The 21,461-nt window shown below is 43.3% G+C and overlaps 1 protein-coding gene across 1 annotated transcript; it reads left to right on the top strand.

The window, feature by feature from the left end:
- Nucleotides 1–266: 266 nt before the first annotated feature.
- On the top strand, nucleotides 267–21,267 carry mllt1a (MLLT1 super elongation complex subunit a). Its single transcript, XM_010871828.5, is given in 12 exon segments — nucleotides 267–382; nucleotides 2,853–3,033; nucleotides 3,988–4,070; nucleotides 5,690–5,833; nucleotides 12,884–13,009; nucleotides 13,533–13,877; nucleotides 13,879–14,269; nucleotides 14,481–14,592; nucleotides 16,002–16,098; nucleotides 16,299–16,367; nucleotides 16,993–17,064; nucleotides 17,486–21,267. Coding segments are annotated over 12 exon segments (1,761 nt in total). The 5' UTR covers nucleotides 267–370; the 3' UTR covers nucleotides 17,615–21,267.
- Nucleotides 21,268–21,461: the final 194 nt, after the last annotated feature.

The following is a 21,461-nucleotide window of genomic DNA, read 5'->3' as shown; positions in this document are numbered from 1 at the left end:
AATAGATCAAATCACCTTTCTCTCCGTATTCATTGATTTATCCATGTGCATTCCACATTTGAACCAACACAGTAATCGCATCCAGTCACTCGAAGAAGGTACAGAAAATACTTGAATTGTATTTGTCTCTCATGAAAAGTCCCACCTCTTAAGTGCTACGGTTGGTTAAGTACAAATATATTCAATTTAAGCTTACCTGATTGGATGATAAAGCTTTCTGTTATGGTTGCGTGCCAGCAGACGTCTGGAAGGGGAGGGGTACTGTCTAGCTTCCGGTTTTAGGCTGAAATTGACACACAATGAGGAGCAGGGAACAAACTCGCGAAACGCCGCTGTAAATAAATAGAACAATCACTGAAGCCACGGAATCATGGAGAATCAGGTAAAGTCACTTGTGTGTCCACTCATTAATCCCGAACTTTAAACAAAAAAAAGTGTAAAAGGCTTTGCCCGGGACAGGAATGAATGCCTGGTGCTCGGAAAAAAAACTGCTAATCGAACTCATAGTTGGCTCATAAGCTATGCTAGCTAGCCACACTCGCATAACGTTACATCGGTATTTGACATAGCGAGCTAGCTAACGTTAGCTGCAGTCAGCATTGCTAGTTAGCCACACAATCAGAGACGGGCAAACAAAGGTATTTCTTGTCTGGTAGTGTATTATGGCCTTGTGTATTTAGAAAGTAAGATACATGTGTACATACTCCTTACCTTACTCACAACCTACTTTAGCCTGGGCTATTAGCTACCTGCTAGGGTTCTCGGCCCTTCACTACGTAAATAGCGGTTACAATGCGCCGGTGGAAAGGATTGCTCTTTCCAGGTCCGTGTGAAGGGGAGGGAAGGAGGGCTGTGTATAGCGGCGAGTAATTGGAATTGAAAAGCGGGAATCACATCATCAGTTTAAAGCTATAGTAGACATTTGAAAATTCTAGATAGCTTGGTACTCTGTGATAGAAATAAACTAAAAGAGAAACGTCCATGCACAATGTCCACTCAAGATCGATGTCCATAGACAGACATTAGTAGGCCATCTTATTTTTCAGTCTTGTCAGTAACTCTGACCTGGTGTTTCTTTAGGTATCAGTAATCAAGCTCATCATGAGAATGAAAACTTCATTTCCATATCAAAGTCATGTTATGGACTTCTGGGAACATGTCACTCTCCCACAGTGTTAGAGTTTTGAACATGCGGGCAGAGAAATTCCGTGCCAAGGAATGACTCTTATTTTTTTTTGGCCTTATTGCCTCAATTATTCAATGTGGCAACCTAGATCAGACTGTCAAAAACCAAGAAACATCTAAACATAATTCAGTTCTTTCCATTTTAAGTTTGTGTATGGGTGGTAGACGTCTTGTAAATAATGTCTGATCTGGAGTATACTCCATTTGGTTCTGCAAAAACTGTCCTCTGGCTGCATGTCTTATTTCCTGACATTTCATAAAGAACACTGATGTCCTTTTTACTTCATGTTGTCCAGGCTGTGCTTTGTAATGTCAATTTCTGCCATATCCTGAATCACAAATCCGTTCACAATAATGGCCACAGGATGGTCATGTGACAGTGATGGAATAGTGACCTTCTTTGTAATTGGAGGAGATTAGAATATGATGTCTGTGAGAGCTGTGGTGTCTAGTCGGCCTGCCCACCTGTGTACTGAGCTCAAAGTGCTGCAGGTGTGTCTTCTCTTGTGGTCTGTTGATAGAGTAGGCTGCTGTCTACATGCAGCGGAGGAGGTTGTTTTCAGAGGGAGATGGATTGGCCTAGATGCAACGTTCAACTCTTTGTCTGTGGGCCTCATCAAAGGAGACTTTCAGGAGTTTTTTTCCCCCCTAGTGGAGATTAACTTGGTCATGAGGGGTGTTATTTTCATGGCACGTGGGGGTTCATTGTTGTGAGAGCCTGCATGTCTGCCAATAAGTGCATTTCCCAGCCTAACATCCATCTGAGTGGGCGGGGGGGTTGACTTGCCACAATGATTGCCACTGTGTGTATTTGGTTATCTGTATTTGTTGTGACTGGGAAGTGAGTATTTACAGAACCAAATCACCACTTAATTTTGTGCTTTTTACTATGAATCATTATTCTTTATGGTAATGAGGGTCTGTGTTATAGTGTATTTATGGCATGTTGTCTCCGAGCTGTACTTGATGATGGCCAGTGATCCTGTTTGGTGGATGGGGGCGGGAGGCTGGTGGGCTTTATGGCTGCTGCGCTGACCCAGGGTGTGGTATCGTCTGGAGTTAAAGGGCATTACGGCAACAGAATGGCCGGCGAGATGCCAGGGAGGGGAGGGGTTTGTGTGTCTGAGGCTGAGAGTGCCAGACCAGCTCATCTAAATCCTGTCCCTTAATCCTTCTACTCAGTCACAGCTCACGAGCACTGCAGAGAGAAGGGGCCAAATCCTCACATTCTTCAGGCCTGGAAAGAAAGTTCCTTTTCTGTCCCCTTGTCCTTCCCTCCCTGAGTTCCTTTTAAGAAGCTGACCAATTGCTGTAACATTTCATTTGGACATCTGTCCAAGTGCTGTCGTTGTTCCCAGCGACACATTTCAGTCCATGTAGGCTCTGTGCACTACATCAAGAAGCAACGCCCATCTTTCACTTGTAGTTGGCTTGTATGTCGTTTTCGTCAGCTTAACTACTTTCTGATCATGATGTGTGTACTTTTGAGAAGCTAATCATTTTTATATTGATTTGATTTTCCAGGATCTCTATGCTTTATGGAACAAAATGTTAGGGAATGATAGGGTTTTTGGTGAAAGAGCAGTAAGCTGCCCCAGCGGAGCTTAGGCCACTGGCCCCCCTAGGCTACAGAAGCTAATTGTTTTTCCTCGTTCTTTGTGGCGCAGTGCACAGTGCAGGTGAAGCTGGAGCTGGGACACCGAGCCCAGCTGAGGAAGAAGGTGACCTCGGAGGGCTTCACCCACGACTGGATGGTGTTTGTACGAGGTCCGGAGACAGGGGACATACAACACTTTGTAGAGAAGGTCGTCTTCCGGCTGCACGAGAGCTTCCCAAAACCCAAAAGAGGTGGGTCTGACAACATGCTTATTAAAACCTCACTTGCATTCACATTGCTTAGTTGCTTTTGTTTCCTGGTCTAAACTAATATGTTTATATTAAGACAAAAAAAAAACACATACCATTTAAGAATGTAGTATATTGCCAAGTTGCATTTCATTTTTTTTGGTCTTTCAAAAGATTGCATGTGAGGAAGATGTTCAGAGCTTTTACGTGTTTGAGGTCAGTGTGGTGCAGGCCACTTGCTCTTGCTTCATGGTCTGTAAATCTTAAGGTATAATACCCTGACTTCTCATTGCAAGCTTTTCCAGTTTTAACTCTGAAAAAACTAAGACAAGCATGTAAACAAAACAATTGAAATGGCAAAGAAAATTGCATCTTCCATATACTACTGTTCACTTGACCTTTTTTTATTAGCTAAGCAGGCAACCTATCTTGAACATCCATTTATTCAGACTATGTTGCTGTCTTGCAGTGCGGCTGCTCCATGTGTTTCTATAGGTGTGCAGGCAATTCTGTCTGCCTGAGAGTAGCAAAAGCTAAACGGCAATTTGAACTGGGTAGTACTCCGACACAATCGATTGCCGTTATGACACTGCGATGGTAGTGTAATGTGGAAAAACACTGAGGGCCTACACTGAATTACTTACAACATAGAGTATAATGTGCATGTTGCTTAGGGAAATTTAGCCTGGGATATTTTGATGTTGGCTTTTCCTTTATTTGTGCTGAGCTTCACCAGAAAGGATTTATTTGATTGGCTTTTCATGACCAGTCACGTCTCGCCTCAGTAAGTTGCTGTAAGGCTTTGGGTCACTGTCCACGTTCACTATGGTTTCCTTTGCTTCAGGTTGTACTGACGGCTTTCCCTGGGATGCTGGCGCTATTTCAGCATTCGCCTTTTAGTAATGACCATGGAAGTTATCCTCATGACTGTATCTTGATGTGCCTTTGTCTCTACAGTATGTAAGGAGCCGCCATATAAAGTGGAGGAGTCTGGCTACGCTGGCTTCCTCATGCCCATCGAGGTCTACTTCAAGAACAAGGTGAGACCTCAGACTGCCTCAATAATGACTTTTTTTATTAGCTTTATTGGAGGCTATAAATTTGAGATGGCACAGAAAGAAGGTGGGGATACCTGGTGAGTTACCGCTATACCACAGGATTTGCACAATAATATTACATTGTTTATCTGTGTGTCTATCCATCGGGATATGGGCCACTTTTACATGCAATCCTAATGGATTAGAAGTTCCCTGGTGCTCTAGTCCTTTTCCTGAAAACGGATTCAGCTCTCCTACAATCATTTGTTTAAATTAAATAGGCTCTCTGGACCTGGCTACTATGTAAAACATTTCAGACCTCTGCTTTGGGCAGGTGTCAGTGTAGCTCGTACATGTGTAGTCTTTGAGCGGAATTACAATTAGCCACAAAATCCCTAATTGCTACCTGGTGTCTTTTTGAGTATTGCAACCTTTGCACACTTGGGTCCGCTCATTAGCAAGTCCAGTTGTTAGCAAGCTCACCATTTGAGTGATACCTATCAAAGATGCACATTGATTAGTTAGTTGCGCAGTGTCAGAAGAATGCTGGCCTGGGCTTGTCTAGTGCTATCCAATGAGGTAGCGCCACGGGCCCAATGGCTCAGAGGTACTGCTAAGCATAGTAACGTAGTGCACATCTGTGACGTAATGCATAGTATTTGACTCGTTTGGCCTCTTGAGCTCTTGTTTGAGAATGCCTTGATAAAAAATTAAAATCACAGCCGATACGATTGCAGATAATCTTATAACACTGCAGATGTTTTGTCATTTTGTGGGATTGGCATAAAATGAATGTTGCTTTTGATGATGCTTCTAATAAAAGTAAACACTAATTCAAACAATTCATTACAAAAGTTAAATACAGTAATTTGTTTTTTGTAATTGTTCATTATACATTGTCTAGATATAAACGTAGTAAATAAAGTATTAGACTTTGTAGTAAACTAAGTATGAGACAAAACTGCAACAGAGAATAAATAATTCAAACATAAGCCCAATCGTTTGGAGATAGTGGTTCATTTTAAAGGAAATGTTGATATTTTTCTGTGGGTCGTTGTCTCTGTTGGTGAAGTTCCTCAAAGGTTCGTGACGCGCTGCTCTTAGTGTATCATGTGCTGTCATGTGACAATGTGTGGTGGTTATTATACTATGGCCGTGTAGTAACACTGACCCTATGGTGGCTCTTGGTCGCTGGCTCTGCTTGTAAACACTCTGCTGTCTGTGTCTGGCTGGATCTCCTTTTCTTGTTACTGTAGCTCCTGTCTGAGGGGGGTGGGGGGGGGGACAGGGGGGCAGGCAGGCACTCATTTTGTGTGGTGTATGAGCGTTCTATGTTTATAGTGTCCCCCATCCTGTGCCTGTAAACTTGTGAAAGGCTTTCAAAGTGGCGGGTGATCAGAGCCTCTGTTTGTTTACCAAAATATCCTACTGTTTGCCTTAGTCAAGCTGGTGTTCTTTCCCAATGTGGAATGTTAGCATTGATCAGTGTTTGCACTCCAGGTATGCCTCTTATTGACTTGGCAGGGTATCGCTTAGTCTTTCTTTGAGCTGATAAGATGTCTGATAAGGACTTAAGTTTGGAAGCGCTCAGCTGATTAGATATGTAAACTCATTATTTACAGGAGGAGCCCAAGAAGGTGTGCTTCAACTATGACCTTTTCTTGAACCTGGAGGGGAACCCCCCTGTCAATCACCTGCGCTGTGAGAAGCTCACATTCAACAACCCGACGCGGGAGTTCAGACACAAGCTGGTGAAGGCTGGAGGGGTGAGCTGGGGCTGGGATACAGGGTGGGTTTGGGGGGGGTTCAGTAGAATGGCAAGGATTGTTGTGGTTTAGGGTTGGGCCATATCTGGATTCATTGTCCAGTTCGCCTGTCAAAACATTGTTGAAGGATGTCATCGTGTTCTTGGGGGGGGGGGGGGTGGCTGCTTTATGGGAATAAAGTGAATGAACAGACTACAGTTGCAGACAACTGTCAAGAAAATGATTACAAAAGCCATAAAAAAACATTTTAGTAAGCCTTATGAAGTACATTGGAATTTCAACTTGATTATCTGGGTACGGATGCTTTCTGACAGTTTCATTTTTAGGTTGTAACTAAAGTGGCATACAGATTTTATACATAACCATGATTTCTGAAGCTCTCAATGTGTGCTGATGACTTGTCCTTTGTCAAATATGGCTGATATCAATGTGCTGTTTGAGCTGTGCTCTAAATCATAAACAAAGATGTCTGTTGGTGGTGAAGAAAAGCCTGTCTATTGGCAGCTTTAGTTATACTAATTATTATATCCTATGCCAGTTAAACATTCCCATTTGTTATAAGGTTGGTAAATATTTATCCTTCCGCTCTTCCATCTGCGTTAAGGAGTCATGGTTATCTCAAAAGCATCTAAACTAGGGCAAGAGTGCTGACATAATACACAGAAATACAAGCCCAATTTCACAAAAAAAGTGCACTGGATAGTCAAGGGGAATTATTGAGAAATATATGGAACATGTATGGTTTTATAAAAATGAAAGTTAAACACTGTGATGTTGCTGCAAGTCACTTAGCATTCACATAGAGCATGGTATACAAATAGTGGTTATAAAGCGTTAAAAAATGTTAAACCGCAGATTTATTTAGATCTGGTAGTTATGTTTTTTTTGTACATGAATGTTACTTTATTATGGAAGGCTGTGACTGACACATTTCAATTGAAAATGCAAATCGACATACAGTGGGGAGAACAAGTATTTCATACACTGCCGATTTTGCAGGTTTTCCTACTTAGAAAGCATGGAGAGGTCTGTAATTATTATCAATGGTACACTTCAACTGTGAGAGACGTAATCAAAAACACATTGTTTGGTTTTTTAATAATTAATTTGCATTTTATTGCATGACATAAGTGTTTGATCACCTACCAACCAGTAAGTATTACGGCTCTCACAGACCTGTTAGTTTTTCTTTAAAAAGCCCACCTGTATTAACTGCACTTGTTTGAACTTGTTACCTGTATAAAAGACACCTGTCCACACACTCAATCAAACAGACTCCAACCTCTCCACAATGGCCAAGACCAGAGAGCTGTGTAAGGACATCAGGGATAAAAATGTAGACCTGCACAAGGCTGGGATGGGCTACAGGACAATAGGCAAGCAGCTTGGTGAGAAGGCAACAACTGTTATTAGAAAATGGAAGAAGTTCAAGATGATGGTCAATCTCCCTCGGTCTGGGGCTCCATGCAAGATCTCACCTCGTGGGGCATTAATGATCATGAGGAAGGTGAGGGATCAGCCCAGAACTACACGGCAGGACCCGGTCAATGACCTGAAGAGAGCTGGGACCACAGTCTGAAAGAAAACCATTAGTAACACAGTACGCCGTCATGGAATAAAATCCTGCAGCACACGCAAGGTCCCCCTGCTCAAGCCAGCGCATGTCCAGGCCCGTCTGAAGTTTGCCAATGACCATCTGGATGATCCAGAGGAGGAATAGGAGAAGGTCATGTGGTCTGATGAGACAAAAATAGAGCTTTTTTGTCTAAACTCCACTCGCCGTGTTTGGAGGAAGAAGGATGAGTACAACCCCAAGAACACCATCCCAACCATGAAGCATGCTGTTCTGCAAAGGGAACAGGACGACTGCACCGTATTGAGGGGAGGATGGATGGGGCAATGTATCACGAGATTGAAGATGGGTCATGTCTGGGTCTTCCAGCATGACAACGACCCGAAACGCACAACCAGGGCAACTAAGGAGTGGCTCCGTAAGAAGCATCTCAAGGTCCTGGAGTGGCCTAGTCAGTCTCCAGCCCTGAACCCAATAGAAAATCTTTGGAAGGAGCTGAAAGTCTGTATTGCCCAGTGACAGCCCTGAAACTTGAAGGATCTGGAGAAGCTCTGTATGGAGGTGTGGGCCAAAATCCCTGCTGCAGTGTGTGCAAACCTGGTCAAGAGCTACAGGAAACATATGATCTCTGTACTTGAAAACAAAGGTTTCTGTACCAAATATTAAGTTCTGCTTTTCTGATGTATCAAATACTTGTCATGTAATAAAATGCAAATTAATTATGAAAAAATCATACAATGTGATTTTCTGGATTTTAGTTGAGTACCTATGATAAAAATCAAACACTTCTACATGCATTGTAAGTGGGAAACGCTGGCGATTTTGCAGGTTATCAAATACTTGTTCTCCCCACTGTAGCTAAAAATTACAAACTTGAGAATTTTTATTTTCTATGGTCTTTTCAGTACAACACTGACACACAAAAAGCTAAGTTAAATGCTTACGTATTTTCTCTTGTTTGTATTCTCATTTACTTGTTGTGATACATTTGCATTTTCATTTGCTTGTTGTGTACATTTTGTCTCAATTGACAACTGCTTTATGTTGTTAAAGACTGTCAAAATATAAATGCATAATTTTGCTTTTGTATCGTCATTCCTTCTAGCGATGGCACAGCTCATTAAAGCGCTTGCAATTGCTGCTTTGCATTTACTAGTCAGGTCTTGCATGTCAATCAAATATGCAAATATGATGGATGGGGTTTTGGTAACATGGAGAGATGAAGCAACCATGTTACAATGTTTGTACCCTGACAAGATGGCAAAAACCAATATTATCCTGAGGGAGCACTTAGAGCTTTTGGTAGCTAATATAATCACTATTATATGATGATATCTAGCTAGTTGCTGTTTATGAAAAGCCAGTACTTGGTAACATTAGCTAGCCTAATAATTTGATACATTTAACTTCTCAAAGAACACATCGTGAAAAACCTTTTGCCGGTAAGTGGTCTTTTTTTCTTCACATTCAAATGGTGCATAGAGTCTATTAACTGGATAAGTAGCCCTAGTCTGTTATGCCTAGTTATGAATTGGTATAATAAAGTCATTACGGCATCACTATGATTAACAAATGTGTGGCTACTATTCAAAAATAAAAATGATCTGAAAGCAAGCGGTCATGCTATGTTATAGTCTAACATTTAATGTACAATAGAACATTTTTTTTTTTTTTGGGAGGCCCAGCTCTCATGCTCTTTCTTCCTCAGCGTGTCTGTCCATCTGTTGAGGAGTTCCAGATGTATGTAGCAGCAGGAGAGCAGTGGTAGACAACAGTGGGGGGGGGGGGCATCTTCATGGAACAATGAGCACATGTTTTAGTATCCCATATTAGATACTACTACTACTACTACTACCTGGATAGAAAGGATGAAAAGGTTACATGGAGGTATGTACTGTGTGCGGTGTGCTTGAACATGGCAGTGTGTCTGCAAGTCATTACTTGGCACTGATTAACCCAGAGACACATTGTGGCCCTCTGGGAATAGACTGTGTGAATGATCCTTTCTCTTCAATGGCCGTAGTCAAATGAGCTGGCCCTGTTGTTGTTATGTTGCATACCTTTCTTCTCCGGAAGTGTGTACTCACCTATGAGAGAGGTGAAGTATTGAGGTGGCCCTCATGTTCTCCACCTATACACTGGTACTGAGGGCTATAGTGAAATAACAAAGAGAGGATTATATTAAGCTTGCCTGTGTGGGTGATGCTGCTCCCCTGTCCAGCTAAGTGAGACTAGGGAAGGCTGGTATCCACAATGAAATAAAGTTATATTACTGGTCCCATGATCATTCCTCACGGAGTGTGACATTTTTGTTTATTCCAAATCTAGCTCTGCTGCATACCAGTAATTGTTGTCAATATTACAGGCTTTTGTATGCTTGACCCAGTAAATGTTGTTATTGTATTGAACAGTTTTTGTATTGAACAATTACTCTGTGGGTCAAACGTTTTAGAACACCTACATTTTCCCATTTTATTGAAGTTCACACTGTTTAGTGTCTTAATATGCTCAAATGAAAGCATAGAACAAATAAAAAAATTGGAGACAAAGTAAAATCATATATAATCAACATTTTTGATTAATGAAAGTAGCCACCTTTTGTAGACATAACAGCCGAACACAAGTATGGTTCAGAAAGTTCTTCCCAATGCTATTGCAGAAGTTCCCACAAATGTGTTGCCTTCACACCCTTCTGCCCAGTTCATTCCAAACCAGCTTGATAGGGTTTAAGTCTGGAGACTGCTGGCTGTTGTATGATTTGAAGCCTACTGTCTTGTTCTTCTAAGGTATTTCTGACATACACTGGATGTATGTTTTGGGTCATTATCTTGCTGTAGGTTGAACCCCTGACCAATTAGGCGTACACAAGGGTATTGTATGGTGCTGCAAAATGCGGTGGTAGCCGTTTTGGTTCAGGCTGCCAATCGCGCCGCAAATCGACCAAACTGAGCAGGCGAGCCCCAGACCATCACGCTTCCTCCTCCATGTTTGACAGTTTGTGTTACTCTGAGGGACCGTCCTTTCGCCTACTCAACAGCGTACAAAAACCCTGCGTGATGAACCAAAGATTTCATATTTTTATTTATCAGTCCATACGACCTTAGTCTTCAGAGATCCTCTGGTGGTGCTTCATAGCCCAGGCAAGCCTGTTTCTTATTTTGCCATCTAAGAAATGGCTTTCTTACTGCAACTCATCCAATCAAACCTGCACCTTGAAGTCTTCTCTTCACAGTTGCAGCTGAGACTTACTTTGACCAGTGTTAAGCTGTGGTTGAAGCTGTTGACACCTATCACGCAATCTGTTGTCCTGTGAGCAGCCTATCAAGCAAACACTCAGAAACCTGTCTTCTGATTCTCTTGTGGCTTTGGGTTGGCCAGGCCTCTTCCTTTCAGAGATTCCTCCAGTTTCCAAATGCATTTTGATGGTATAGGGAACTACTCACTTACACCTTGGCTTTTTTTGCAATTTCTAAAGGAAAGACCTACACTTTCAAGGGTAATAATGGTCTGTCTTCCTTTGTTAATTGCCCTTTTCTGGGCATTATGATACCAATATACTACTTCCTGCAGTACAATGCTGTCCAAATAATGCTTAAGAGGGTATAGCAACACTGCTTTTATACAGAGGTAGACTAGGAATTGTTAGCATCATCTGTCAAGGCTTAATTTACTTCCTTTGCTGCAGAACAGCTGTAAGTTGTTAACCCATTACTTGTTCCCTGAAAAAGGCCATTTTTTTATGACCTACACTTTTTTTTTTTTACCTCTGGCAGTTTACTGTTTTGTCTTCTTTTTCGCAGGTGTTTCTGGGTGATACACTCTCAAAGGAAAATCATCTCCAATGAATACTACTGCTATTTGACTTAACTGATGGCAGACTTATCCACTGTCGCTGAACCGCTTGAAGTGTTCGGTCAAACATGAGTTTGATACTATGTACATTACCATTATCACAAGATGTTCTGCCAAAACAACTACGTTATTACTATCCAACAAATATCATGTTCAACAAACAACATCTGAGTATCTTGAACAAGAGAACTTGAACTGTCTCAAAGATCCTAGTGAATTATGTCCTTAATAAAATAGTGATGGTAATTGTATTTCTCTCATGCTTCAGTCCACCTGGAAATGCTCAATAACGAGTATAGTTATGCCTAGAGCTTGCATTTCCCTTCTGATTAGTAAAGTTAATATTAGGATATATAGTAAAATAGGAACACACAAACTGTCATTGTGTGAAGATTAAACATATCTCTATTGAAATTAGCATCTTGTTTACCTATGTCTGCTACTCAGCAACCGTTAGTTATGTATATTAGCTAGTCTGTAGCAAGCCCCATGCCAGTTCTCTTTCCCGATCTTGACTCCCGCAAAGACCATTTATCGCTTGTTTTTGCTAGTCTACTGCTTGACACATTTTAGCTCAATAAATTGTTACCATAACCCTGCCCACAGTCTCAAATTGACATGCGAAACAAGACTAGCTGTGTGGTCACTAGGAGGAATGAGGAAATGCAATAGAAAATGTTTACTTCTAAATCACATGTAACATGAAAAAACACTTTATGCTATCTCTACAACTGAATGAAATGGCAAACACAAAATTATTTTTCATGTATGTATTTTCCCTTACCCTGTCACAAAAAGTGCAATATATATATAACTTTGGATTTGTATTTAAGTTCTTTCACCAGAAATGCTATTTGAAAAGCGTATTTGCAGTCATACGCTTCCATAGCCCATTGCACATTTTAAGGTCATTAATAAACACTGACAAATGTAGAAATAGTTTCTGTTCACTGTGTCCAATTAATATTTACTGCAATTGTTATTCAAAGTAGCTTATAGGTAGGCTTATACTATGGGCTTTTTCGGTTTGCAAGGTGGGATTTTCCGACAGCACAAGTAGAGCAGCAGCGTATCAGGTTTGTTTAAACTTCCTATTAGATTTGTCTGTCTTGATATTGTTTATTTTCAGTGTCATTGTTAGGCTTACTGTTATTTTAAAACATTCATAAAAGGATTGTACATTAAAGAGTTACCTGGGCCAACAGGCCGCATCTTAAAAGGATTTTTAAAACGACATTCTACAACACTGTCAGCTGATTCACTGCACGTTTTGTGCGCTCCTCTCTGCAATCTTTTTGGTTCTTTTGCATTATGTTTGTCTGCATAATCTAACTACCGCAGGTGTTGAACATGTAGGCTGTGGTTGTGGATTCCTGTCTAATAAAGCCAAACAAACTGACAGTACCTTGAAGTAAATAAAGAACATAGGCTATGGCAACTTGGTAAGAGGATGTTGCTGTGTGGGGACAGACTCTGGCTGCCCAAGTCGATTGCGATTGGATGTACTGTATGGAATTTGTGACATTATGATGTTATCACCATTGATGATGGCAGTCCGTCATCATGTGTTACTATCCAGCCTTTGTGTGGGTGTGTTTGTTCTCACTCCGCCTGGTGTCTCTCAGGTCATGGTGGTGCCTGAAGGTGCTGAGGCGATGTCCAGGCCCAGTCCAGACTATCCCATGCTCCCCACTATCCCACTGTCTGCCTTCTCAGACCCCAAGAAGACCAAGACCTCCCATGGCTCAAAGGTGAATGTCTTCGCTTCCTGTGCTGATAAGGAAAGAGGCGTTGCAGTGTGTACATTATAGTACTGTTTAACCAGGTAATGCTGAGGAGGAGATTGTGGATGTAAAGAACCGAGACCTGTGTGTCTCATCCTTCTCCCTTTAATTAAATCGTGGCAGCCTTTCATTAACCCACTTGGACTGCCAGTCCCTACTTAAGATCCCCAATGATCCAAATACCCATGCCAGATTATCAATTCTTTGTATATCGTTGACCTCAGTCTAATTGTCCTAATGTCACATTTTTGTGTCTGGATATGTGCATGCATCTTGTGGAAGGACAGGAGTTGAATTACAGTCATCCAGAGGGCATTGAAAGTGGATGTATTGCTCCCGCACAGATCTAAAAAACAACAAATAAAATGCTTTATTCAGTCAAGAGATGCATGACTGTGGCATAATACCATTCTAGAGATGCATGACTGTGGCACTTTAATATTACCTGGTTCCCCCAACGTTTCCTGTGTGTAACTGTCCTTGTCTTTAGGAGCCGAATAAAGAGGGCAGTGGAGGCAGCAGTAAAGGTCCCAAGCCTCACAAGCTGACCAAGGAGCACCGCGAAAGACCCCGCAAAGACTCTGAGAGCAAGGCGGCATCCAAGGGCGACCGTGACGGTGGAGGAGGGGGCAGCAGCAAAAGTACCCGTGAACCCTCCTCCACCTCCACCTCTTCCAAGAAGCCAGCCGAGATCAAAGTCAAAGATGAAGGCAAGGTCCTTCCCAAGGCTGCCTTCAAAGAGCCCAAACTCACCCTGAAGGAGGCTAAGATGGAGGGCACGTCTCCAAAAGGAGGGGGGGGCTGGGGGAGGGGGTGGTGGGGGAGGAGGGGGCCCGCTTGATACAAAAGCTCCTGGGAAGAGGCCTTCCACCATGGAATCTCCCAAACCCAGTGTGAAGAAGCAGAAGAAGGGCAGCTCAGAGGGACCGAAGGGGGCCGGCACTGTCACTGGAGCATCTCCTCGAGTCTCCTCCTCGTCTACTGCCGCCCCTAGCTACCCAGAGAAGAAACCTCCAAAGGAGAAGGGGCGCTGGCCCAAAGGTGTCAAAGCCGACACTCAGGAGGTCAAGGAGCCCAAGAAACTGCCTGAGTCGGATGAGTCCAACTCTGAGGATGAAGCCTCATCCAAATCGGAGCAGTCAGCCCCCTCCAGTCCGTCAAACTCCAGCTCCACCTCTGACTCCAGTTCCGACTCTGACTTTGAACCTGGCCAGAAACAGGGCCAAGGTAAGCCCATCAGTCTCTAAACGGATGACTTGGTCTGTATACACTGGTGAAAACATTCACACACGATGGTTGTTTTAAGGGGGCTTGGTTTGTCCTTTAATGTTCCCATTTTCTACTGTTATCCAGATGTTTCATTGATGGTTGTGATACCATCATATGTGCATTTAGCAAATGTTCTCTATAGACGGTGGGTCCATCTACTCTGCTCTAGGCCCTCTGCGCTCTATGGTGGAGGATCTACAGTCAGAGGAGTCGGATGACGATGACAGCAGCTCAGAGGAAGGGACACCTGTTAAGACCAACCCGCCCAATCGTGACTCTCGGTCAGTCTCTCCTTTCTCCATTTCTCCACATCTGTTACTCACATCATTATCTTACTGTGTTATTGACACCTGATGCTTTGTGGCACAGCAGTGTCTCTGCTCTGTAGGTCTCCAATGTGTTTTCACTGCCTCTACTTACTTTACTTTATTTACTGTCAATTTGCTGTGGGTATTACATTTGCAGATGGTATGTTTGAGGCTGATGGAATAATTGTCAAACACGGTGGCACTTTAGGTGAAACGTATTTGTTTAACTTACATTACGTTAGCTAGCTACAGACGTTGACGTCTGGGTGCGTGTCGTCTTTACGTTGTTGTCAGTAGTTGCTAGATAGGGATGAGCCAAGATGGGGAGATGCAAGTTGAATGAAAAATGGTTGGAGGAAGATGAGTTTCAGAGGTGGTTGGCGCCAGCAGGAAGCGAATACGAGTCATGGTGCCGCTTGGTGGACCCAGACCGTGAAATTGAGAAGAGCGCTGCAGAGCTACATGTCTTTATGAAAGTTTGAGGTGGTGATACCAGACTATGGTGGGGGATATTTAACGGCTTGTGTAGGAGCGTTCTGGGTTGCCATCAGCCGTCAAACCTTTAGGAAGTAAATGACTGCTGCTACACTACTCGCTTTGCGTCACGTTCAGTAGCAGCGTCCAAGCTTCACGAAATGTTTGAATTCTTGATGGCCGACGTGAATTGAAATGATAAGAAATAGATTTTTTTGGGGGGGGTGGATTGGGTGTATTGACTCAATAAAAATGTATGGTAACTCATATTGACCTACCTATATGTAGTGGAAAATTACATATGTTTGTTTCGGCTCTGGGCTTCTGGCATTACTTTTGTCAGCCTATTTTCTGGACTGATGTTATTTTAGAAAGATGCCATAGGTCATCTGACACACCAGCTATGGTAAAATGTGGCTAATGGACGGTGAACAACTGATCGTTGAAGTGGAGAAGTACAGGTTTTTCTATGTCCCAATTCTCCCCTAATAAAGACATTACAGTGAAGGAGCAACTTAATTGTGAACAACTTAAAGATATTTTAATTGCCCTACAATAAAATATAACGTCCTTCATCTGCTCTTCTCCCCTTTTGAAAAAAGGTAACTCTGTAGCAAGTAAAATGTCCGGTTGATGCGACTCTGATGGCAATGCGTCACATTGTGTTGTTTCCCCATTACAAAAACATATATACTGAAGTAGGACTTAAATTGTATCTTCTATCAAAGAAATTGTTTAGCCGTTTTGTGGGTCTTAAATTGTATTTGTGGAGGTCATAAAAAGGTCTTACGAAGCATTGAATTTGACTTGGAAAATGGTGCGAGGACCCTGAAAATGTACGTTTGTAGAAGGATTAGCACATAACCAGGCCTTTTCTGTCTGACCTCTGACCTCATGTTCCCTGTCAGACTGAGCTTGGACAGTGAGAGTGACAGTAGTGATGGCTCGCACCGCCCCAGTCGAGATCCAGTGCCTCCACAGAAACATAGCTCCTCAAATAACAAGGTACCACCCGACTGGCACTCAGTTTTGACTTGTCTTCATGTTTCGGTTATCGCCGGTAATGATTATCGATTGCTGAACCGTGAGTTTTGTAGTCCTAGCCTCAAACCGGAGACTGATGGTGTGAGGTAATATTGCTCTCCTAATGCGCCATTTCCATTCTGGTGTGTTTTCCCATCTGCGTTTGTGGTGTTTACGCTAAGGTCCCGGGCAGGAAGAGCCCGGACATCTGCAGCCGCCCGGAGAAGGTGCTGAAGAAGGGCTACGACAAGGTAGGAAGGGTAAATAATCACCGTTTTATTACCTTCTTTCTTATTTTTCTTGCTTCATCTGCTACGCTGTCTGTTACCAGTGAGAGGTAAAATGTACTACGTTTTAAATTATGATGATCCTCATAGATATTACAGCACGTCGTCCTTGAGTAAAGGGAGAAACAAACGTGTCTAAATGCCAGGTGTTGATCTACAGCTCCTGATGAATGGCACAGAATTCTGAGCCCTTGGCAGCACCTTTAACTTGGCAGTTCTAGTACTGACCAAAGAGTCTCAGTGATTGAGCTTGTAGACCGGTCCTGATCTTTAGGGATATGCCAGTCAGGGAGCGCAAGTAGGAATGCTGAAAGTTGGACCAACAATAAAAAAAAATTACCCCTTTTCCTGGTATAGTCCATCCCTGTGAAGCTTGCGTCGTTAGCCAGTCAAAAGCTTAATGACAGGAGCTGGCTGGGGGAATGGACACACCACGCGGTTTACTTTGTGTCTACATCATTTTGCTGAGTCAAACTTTATGCACCTCAGAGACCAAGCTGTTACCTGCTTGAACCTCAGTCGCTTGCAGTTGACGACACTGCTTCATTCCACTAACCAGAACATTGTTGGTTCTCTCCCTGTTCCCCAGGCCTACACAGAGGAGCTGGTGGACCTCCACCGCAGACTGATGGCTCTGAGGGAGCGCAACGTCCTTCAACAGGTATACCGCCAGCCTCGTGTGGTCAGGTGTATGTGTTATGAAATTATTCATCAGACCACGTTCCGTTTCGGTCTGACCACAGTGTTCCGTTTCGGTCTTACCACGGTTTTCCGTTTCGATTGGATCAAGGTGGTGGGTGTGGTCAGGGGTGTGGCAGGGGACATACTGAGGCAAATGGCGATAAGCACCATTAGCCCATATGCCCACATTATTTAAGAATTTTTTAGCCCACTCCCTATCTTGATAATGTTCCAGACAATTATTTTTAGATTTTCAAGCTTGTTGATAAATAAATGGCCGACTTGATTTCATGCATTGCTGGGCTGAAATGTGTAGGCAGCCTGCCTAGGAGTTACTGTGCCAGAAAAAAAACCTGTGGTCATCTAAGCCCTTCTTGCTCTCTCTCTCTCGCTCACTTCAGATTGTGAATTTGATCGAGGAGACTGGCCACTTCAATGTGACCAACACCACCTTTGACTTTGACCTGTTCTCTCTGGACGAGTCGACTGTCCGCAAACTACAGAGCTACCTGGAGGCGACGGCCACGTGACAGGAAGCCCGCGGGGCGAGGGAGCGCCGCTGGGCCGGTGCTGGGCTGCTCTTCCTCCTCAGCTCCTGGAGCTGTGCTGGGCAGGGGGGAGGAGGAGCTGCAGTCACAGCCGCACCACAGACGGAGCTAAATCGCAGAACAACAGAACACACCCCTTCACTAGTTGCTGGAGAAGAACAGAGCGGAGGAACAGGGTGAGGAAAGGAGAATTGGGGGTACGGGAGCAGCTACGCCTCTGTCCCTCTAACCTGGACCCGACCGACCTGGAGGAGCTGGGCCTGGACTGGTACTGACGGGAGATATATTATATATGTTTCTGGTGGCAAGGAGGGGAGCAGCCTGTGTAGAACTGTGGAATGCAACCACCCAAATCTCCCTCCCCCTCCTGCTCCCCCACTCACTTTTAGCCCCCCCCACCCCACCCACCCACACTCCCTTATTCTGTACAACACTCCTCCCCTCCCCCTCCTTTCAGCAGAAGAGCATTTCTTTGGAGGCATGTGTGTATGCGTGTGTGGCTGTGGGTGTGGGAGAGTTTACTTGAGCATTTCAGAGGCTTTAAGGGGGAGTGATGTCTGTGGTCGGTGACTTTTGTGTTCTTTTAACTTGAGCACAAGCGACACGCTCACTGTGAGAGACATTTCCCATGTCAGGGTGTCAACACACAGAGACACAGGCTCTAGGTTGTAGGTTTGCCTGTTGCCGGTAGTGTGTTTCTGGATGGGGCTAGGCTCTTGTCACTCGAGTTCCCCTTCACTCCCACTGTCACCCTCGGTCCCTTCCTCTGCTGGTTTTTATCTGCTTGAAAGGGCTCAACTGCTGGGGGAAAGTGCTGTGGGGGATCACTTCTGAATTGCCTTTTTAGTGGTTGGTGGTGAAAAGCCGTGACAGGCAGCCATAGTATCGTTGATCCGGGGGGGGGGGGGGGGGGCACGCTTTTTTACGTCATTTTTTTACGGATAAGCTTGTATTTCTTTGGAATGCGGTTCAGATACCTGTGAGCTATGAATGTATTACGCTTAATTTTGTAGGGCTTGCAACAAACCTACTATCCTCTTAGTGCCTTTATGCGTTGGCCAGTTTGGGGAGAGAATACTCTCTCTCTCCACTGACATTGATTAAAGAGCTAAGTCCCTCTGAATCAGTGTTAATTGGCGAGCCTGAAACTCCAGTTTTGTTGTAAAGAAGATAGCTTCTTTTTTTTTTCTTTTTTTTTTTACAATTGAATGAAATAATCATGTAAATTGCGTGACGTTGTAGAGGAGGCCTGTTTTTTAGAAACGTACCACAACAATCAATTCACTGCTTCATCTTGGTTGATGGTATGAGGGCTCCAAAAAACACCAACAAATGCTGCAATAGATCCCAAATATGTTGTTTTAGAAACATAGACATTGTCTGTATATTGATAAGGGGTCATTTAAGTCTTCAGATATTGTACACAGGGCAAGATTGGCCTTCTTAAACTTCATTTGGAACATTCCATTTTCATCAACTCCTTTCCAGCTGTTGGAACCTCCTGGTAGCCTGTTGCTGGAATGGACCGAAGTGGCAATGGAGTGGCAATTATCCGAATACCGTTTGGGATGAATCTTGTCATGTATACAGCTTCTGAAGACATGTTTCAAGGAAAAAATAATTTGGGTGTTTTGGAGCCTTTATTTGTGTTATTTTGGGAAACCCCCATACTGCAATGTGAGTGAATTGCTGGTCAGGGTAAGTTTCTCCAAAACAAACATATATTTGGTTGTTGAAAGAAAAAAAAAAGATCAACAAAAAAAAAATTACAATCAAGATTCTTGTTTAAGGGTGTATTCTCTCTGAGCCTGTTTGACGCTCTTCGGTTTTCTATGCTGATTGGAGACTTCTCTCAGTGATCTGTCTCTGCTATTATTTGGAAAACAAGCCTTCCAGAAATCCTAAGACACATCTGTGCATCAGCAGTGGTACATTAGGGAAAGTTCAGGCGTCATATCCAAACAATTGCCTTGTTTCTTTCCAATGTGAACGGTTGTAGAGCTGATGTGGCACCGGAGGTGTTGTTTTCTGTGGAGACGGGACAGTGCCAGAACATGCCTCTCTCCGTCAGTCCGTTAGCCAGCTTGGCGTACTCTCCTTACGGTGGCCCCTCCACTGTGGTTTGGCACTCTTAACACTGTCTTCTCTACTTCTATTTCCAGGTGACCCCCACCCTTTACTTCCCTGCTCCCTGGCTTTCTGCTCCACCCTGTGAAAACGTGTATTTATTCTGATGCTGATAGCTTTAATAGTGGTGTCCATTCTGTTGCCCGGCTCTGCAAACTGCAAACAAACACACCTCTCCGCCCCTTATGTTTTCCTCTGTGGTGTTGAGGACTCAGTCTGAATGTGTGGATCTGTTCTGGAGTGAAACATGCGCCTTATGTTCCTCTCAGTGTCCACTCTGTGTCCACCTCCCCTTTATTAGTCAGGTGTGCCTATCCCTGGCAGCGATTTTGAAAAGATTCACTGTGTGTCTGTGTGTCTGTGTGTCTGTGTGTCTGTGTGTCTGTGTGTCTGTGTGTCTGTGTGTCTGTGTGAGAGAGAAAAAAGAGAATGTTGCTATCCTCTTGTATGTCTGAACTTTTCACTCCAAGTCCTAGTTCATGAACTCTGCCCTTTGACCGTGCGTTCAGTCTGTCCCTTGTGTTGTGGAGTGGGGACACGGGCATGAATGCTGTGGGGGTGGGGGCGCTGAAGGGTTGAGTGGCAGACGGCTCTGTGCAGCTCTAGAGAGAAGCCCCACCAACCGTCTACCACCAGTCAATCTTTTATTTATGTACCTCTGCACTTTTGGCTGTGGTGACTTCAGTACTTAAGTAATTATCTAAACTGTATTTTTAAGAATTTTATACAATATTTACATGCAATACAATATGAATAGATTTTTTGCCAACCTTTTTTAAAATTCTTATTTAATAATGTTTTTTTTTTTTTTTATTGCCATGTTTTGTCATTATACATACAGAAACATGCCCATCGGTTGTGTTCTTCTAGGCAAAGTGTCGCATCATGGAGAAGTTCCCTGATTGTTGTATTGTGTATCATAGTGGTTGCCATTGGACACCATGGAACAGGTGTTGGGAATGTGTTTGATGTATGAGCTAACCTTGATGATATCATCCAGTATAAGTATATCATGGAGGAAAAGGTGGACTTTTCAGTGAGAATAAGTATTTTTATGTGTATGTCCTATTCTTATAATTTGAGTGTTTTTAACTCAAAGTATGAGGCAGTGTTTTATTTGTCCATACTCTATGAGGTATGGTTACAAAACCCAGGCACAAACTGTCACCCCTTCTTTGGTTCAATATTACTGTTTTTAGCCAAGTGTGATCCCTTAAAGCGTAACACAAATAACATCATAGGAAAGGATTCCATGGTGGGAGGAAGCATTTCACTTGAAACTATATTTATACATATATATGTATATGTTTCATAAGCATACCTAGACCATACTGTGTGAAGTTTAACAGGATGAAAGGAGAAAAAGAGACGGTGACTTCCTTCTCCAGACTCTGTTAGGAACATGAGGTGGCATGTGCAGAGGGCTGTTTCCTGTGTCAGTGAGTGTCATGATAGGTCTGTGACAGGGGACTGGGTTGGCTGTATTTATCAAGGGAGGGTTTGCTGGGGGGAAGGGGGGGGGGGGGGGTTGAGTCCCTTTCCATTTATTTGGTTAACGCTACCATGCGTTGAACAGCAGAACAACACAATTTGGTATTTTAAACTTGGCATACAATGCCACCATGTGGCCATACAATGCAAGTTGTAACCAGGACATTTTTTTTTATTTTATTTTGAAATCATATTATTAATAAAGTAATTG

The sequence above is a fragment of the Esox lucius genome, chromosome 8 (genome assembly GCF_011004845.1).
Source record: "Esox lucius isolate fEsoLuc1 chromosome 8, fEsoLuc1.pri, whole genome shotgun sequence".
Classification (NCBI taxonomy): domain Eukaryota; kingdom Metazoa; phylum Chordata; class Actinopteri; order Esociformes; family Esocidae; genus Esox; species Esox lucius.
The sequence above is the reverse complement of the archived record's forward strand: the minus strand, read 5'-3'. Positions and strand labels throughout refer to the sequence as shown.